This window comes from Etheostoma spectabile, unplaced genomic scaffold (assembly GCF_008692095.1).
Source record: "Etheostoma spectabile isolate EspeVRDwgs_2016 unplaced genomic scaffold, UIUC_Espe_1.0 scaffold172, whole genome shotgun sequence".
Classification (NCBI taxonomy): domain Eukaryota; kingdom Metazoa; phylum Chordata; class Actinopteri; order Perciformes; family Percidae; genus Etheostoma; species Etheostoma spectabile.
In genome coordinates this window covers 321,078-325,778 of record NW_022605573.1, presented here as the reverse complement: position 1 = coordinate 325,778, position 4,701 = coordinate 321,078, and the positions used below count along the sequence as shown (strand labels likewise).

General features: G+C 46.3%; 1 protein-coding gene across 1 annotated transcript in view; it reads left to right on the top strand.

Annotated features, from left to right (window-relative positions):
• si:cabz01090165.1 (leucine-rich repeat and fibronectin type III domain-containing protein 1-like protein) overlaps positions 1-248 on the top strand; it is a 428,959-nt gene extending 428,711 nt beyond the window's left edge. The window contains exon 14 of the mRNA XM_032510641.1: positions 112-248. Coding sequence (XP_032366532.1) covers positions 112-239 — 128 coding nt within the window. The 3' untranslated portion in view covers positions 240-248. The remainder of the gene's footprint in view (positions 1-111) is intronic.
• Positions 249-4,701: the final 4,453 nt, after the last annotated feature.

The following is a 4,701-nucleotide window of genomic DNA, read 5'->3' as shown; positions in this document are numbered from 1 at the left end:
GTTGTTGTCTGACTTTTGAAGGACACATCGGGTCGTGATAATGTTCTAGGTATTAAAGGTATTGTCCCTGTTGAATAAACATTAAAATAACCCAGTCTTGTTGTCTCTCAGGCGGAGGCGCTAATAAAACCTCCCAACAACCGTCGGCGTCGGCGGACGGCATGGGGGGGGCTTCTCTCCGAGGGACGACCGTAGTGGACTTGAACCCCACCCGCGACGACGACGCCATCTCCCAATAACACACAACACAAACCTTTCAGTCACGCCCACAACTCTCCAATCTCTGAGCCCGAACCAATACTCCATCTACCCCCCCCCGACCTCCACCCCGCCCCCTCTTTTGTTGTTTTGGATTTGTTTCGTTGCTGGTGCCTGGAGCCGAACTCCGCTTCACGCCGAGGAGCGGCTCCTGTCATGTGGTGAGTAGCTGGTGAGGGCCCTATTTTTGAGAATGCACTTGAACACACCTCCTTGTAAGACCAGCACGCCCAGAATGCACCTGAACACACCTCCCTGTAAGACCGGCACGCCCAGAATGCACCTGAACACACCTCCCTGTAACACCAGCACACCCAGAATGCACCTGAACACACCTCCCTGTAACACCAGCACGTCCAGAATGCACCTGAACACACCTCCCTGTAAGACCAGCACGCCCAGAATGCACCTGCACACACCTCCCTGTAAGACCAGCACGCCCAGAATGCACCTGCACACACCTCCCTGTAACACCAGCACGTCCAGAATGCACCTGAACACACCTCCCTGTAAGACCAGCACACCCATAATGCACCTGAACACACCTCCCTATCGGTCTTAAACTAGCAAAGACTGCCCGCTGTTAGGTCCCTCGGTGTTTCCGTTCTCTCATTAGGGCCCAAGCACTGACACGTCGGTCGGCGGAGGCCCTATTTTTTTTGTTAGGTTTTCTGTTATTGTTCTGCAAAGTAATCTATTTCAAGGGCTTTTAATTGTTAATATTTTGAATCATTGAATTAGAAAAGCTGGATGGAAACGGCAACATTTTGATAAAACTTTCTCAATTACGCAACAAGATTTTGTATTTTTTTAACCGCCGTCTCCATTTATCTATTTTCCTTAACTTGTTTTTTTTTTTTTGCGATTAGAGCTGAAGAAAGGCAAACGCAGTTGTGACAATCAAGCTGTGAAGGTGCAGTCAGACATTCCCCCCCCCCCCCCAGTCATTCTTACTAGGTAAAGTGGCGAGACACGTTAACCTTCTGACGTCAACGTACCATTAATCAATCAGTCTTAGATGGATACAGTTAGAAAGGGTATCTATTTAGGAAGCTGGCATTTCATCACAATATCAGAATCCTAGTTAGCCACTTTCTCAAACTCTATTTTCAGGTGCAGTTTTCCTCAGGTGAGTTTTGGGGGACCGGAGCGCTTGGCGTGCTCACACACACACGCAACTTGTACATTCAAGTTGTTGCTGCCTCCATAAGTAGTGAATCCAGTTAATTTGGTACACAGGAGTGCAGGCGGAGGGACGAGGAATGAGAGGCAAGGGAGTGAGAGAATTTAATTTGAAGTTTGTTTGACGTTGAAACCTGAAACCGACGGGCGCTGAGAGAGAGAGAGAGAGAGAGAGACAGAGAGAGAGAGAGAGAGAGAGTGACAGGCAGTGGGCTGCGTTAGTAAACCATGTGGACAAAGTTCATTCAGCCTGCTTGGTTGAGCACCAACTGAACACTCTTCCATTAAAAAAACGCTTTAATGAACAGTCACTCACCTGGATAACACACACACACACACACACACACACACACACACACACACACACAACCTTTCCCACTCACACCTGGGTGTTGCAGGTACTCAACGCTGCTGCAGCGGGTTGAATGAAACAGGCACTCGCCATTAAATTACTATGTGCAAAGAGCATACAATATACACACGCACATATACACACACACACATATATATATATATATATATATACAGACACACACAGACAGAAACACAGACACACACACACACATACATACACACACACACATAATACACACACATACAGACACACACAGACACATACATACACACACATATACACACACACACACACACACACACACAGACAAACACAGACACACAAACACACACACACACCCGCAAGTTTTACTGTCTGATAAACACAGACCTCCGGTACTGGAGACATTCATCTCCATGTACGGCAGAACAGAAAATCCACAAACTGTCCCTTAAGCTACAAGCTAATGCTAATGCTAATGCTAATGCTAACGTCTAGCTTGGTTACATGTTTCATATGGAATCTAGCTGTAGTCTTGCCGTGTGTGACCCTGTGATGCAAGATCATATTTTGACATTAACGTTTTATTGCGCTAGTTGATATGGCAATGATGATACAAAAGAAACATATACTGTGCAGCTTTAATGTTCAAGGTTATTACTTTCTCTCTCCCCCTCTCTCTCTCTCTCTCTCTCTCTCTCTCTCTCTCTCTCTCTCTCTCTCTCTCTCCCTTCCTGTTGCCTCTTCCTCCTGATACAAACGCTCTTTGTTGTCTCTGCGTCTCCATTTAGTCATTTGTCAGTTTTTAACGAGTTTTCTTTTCTCTTCTCCTCGCCTTTCATATCGGAGTTGAAGGTTGTTTTGTTTGTCTTTTATCCTCCGCCATAGCCCTTTCTCTTTATCTTGTGATATTTCTGGTACCAATTTCACTCTCAGATTGGGACGTGTGCCTTATCGTTGGGTATCTATCAAAAGCTCAGGAGGATTTGCTCCCCTTCGCACAGTTTATGAGCCGCTTCTTTCCCTCTTGGTCTGTGAGTTCGGTGCTTCTGGATGGAGTGAGTGGGATCCTGACGCTGTCGGGGCCCATCAGCGGCTCCTTTCTCTGTTTAACTCAACCAAGAGTAGTCGTTTACGCCTCCTGTTCAAGTGTCTCGTGTGAACCGACACATTTGGGCTCATTCATATTACAGGCAACATGACAAGAACATGACGGATCATGGTCCTTCCTGTATCTTGAGGTTCTGCAGCGGCCTGGCTCACATGGTTTCTGTCGGTATTCAGAGTCCTGCTCCTTTTAAGATGATTAATTCCACGTTGTTCCTTCAGACTGACACTAGTCACAATGCGGGTTAAATGAGCCGCAGATGTAAATGAGATGCATTTGTTCGGCGCTTTTCTAGTCTTAGCAACCTCTCAAAGCGCTTTTACATACTGTTGGAGCGAAATCCTGCTCCGGTCTCAGGGTTCAGTCCATTATTAGTCAGAATCTCGATGTTGATGTGTGAATCCTTTTTATTACATAGAATCTAGAGGCAAAGTTACCCGGATCGAACTGTCCCAGCTCTCCCCTTCCTTTGTCTGACTCCTCGGCTCACGCACCCCTGTCTTCTCACTAAGGGGGGGGGGGGGGGGGGGGGGCGGGGGGGGGTGGGGGGGGGGGGGGGGGGGGTCTCCAGGCCACAGTGTGTGATGTGTTTTGTGCTATTTCGTTTATCTTTCAGTTGGAATGTGACTGAACGTTTATGAGCCTCAGTTCAGGACCTGCAGAGCAAAAGAGATCATTGGGCTGTAAAGAGACTGGAACCAACCTTTATCAACAATAGTTAGGAGAATGTACCAGAACTCTTATGTTATAGAACAGAAGTAGCTAAAACAACTTAATGCATGAACATCAACTTGAATGCATGACCAACAGGTCTTCATTTATGTTTAAATAATCTTTTGCCTTTTTAGCTAAATGTTTATGCGAGTCACACACAATGTTTAAGCACCTATAACATTTTAAATCCCAACAATAGTACAGGAACCATTTACAAGCTCAGTAGATAAACACTCACACACATTTACGCTCCGATGGCGCAGCATCGGGGGACATTCTGGGTTCAGTGTCTTGCCCAAGGAAATTTCGACGTGGGACAGCAGGGCCAGGGATCAAACCACCAACCCTCCGACTGGCAGGCAACCGCTCTACCACTGAGACACTGCACCCGTCAGGTTACGATCCTCTTAGTCCCGCGTTGCCAGATCTTCCTCCTCCAGCGCCGCGGCTAGGACGCACAGGATTCTGGGTAGTGAGAAAAACATGCTCTGGTTTATTGCCGTTTCTTTAACCCTTGTGTTGTCTTCCCGGGTCAAAAACGGACAAAATTTGACATTTTTCTCCCTTTGTCAGACTTTTTTTAGTTTTCACTAACACCACCATACTAATTTTACACTATTTCTTTTCAAATTCATGGTCAAAAACCCTCATTTATGTAGAATTATGCCTAATATTTGAGTTAAAAAATGCAGAAATTATGAATTATTTTGACCAATAGTTAAGATCAGAGGAATTAAAGTGATTAACTGTATTTGCAAAGAGCGTTGGAAGGAATCCAATCCATTTTTTGTCGAAATTTGGTTAAAAAGAAACTCATATTTCAGATATAGACATTTTTTAAAGGAATCAAATTTGACCCGAGGACAACAGGAGGGTTAAACCCATGGAAAAGGCACCGCGAGCAGTCCGGGGTTTGGTGCCTTGCTCGAGAGCACCTTGGCAATGCCCAGGAGGTGAACTGGCACCTCTCCAGCTACCAGTCCCCCACCATACCTTTGGTCCGTGTGGGGACTTGAACCAGCGACCATGCGGTTCCCAACACAACTCTCTACAGACTGAGACACTACCACCCCTATCAGCCTCTCTCCCTCTCTCTCTCTCCCTC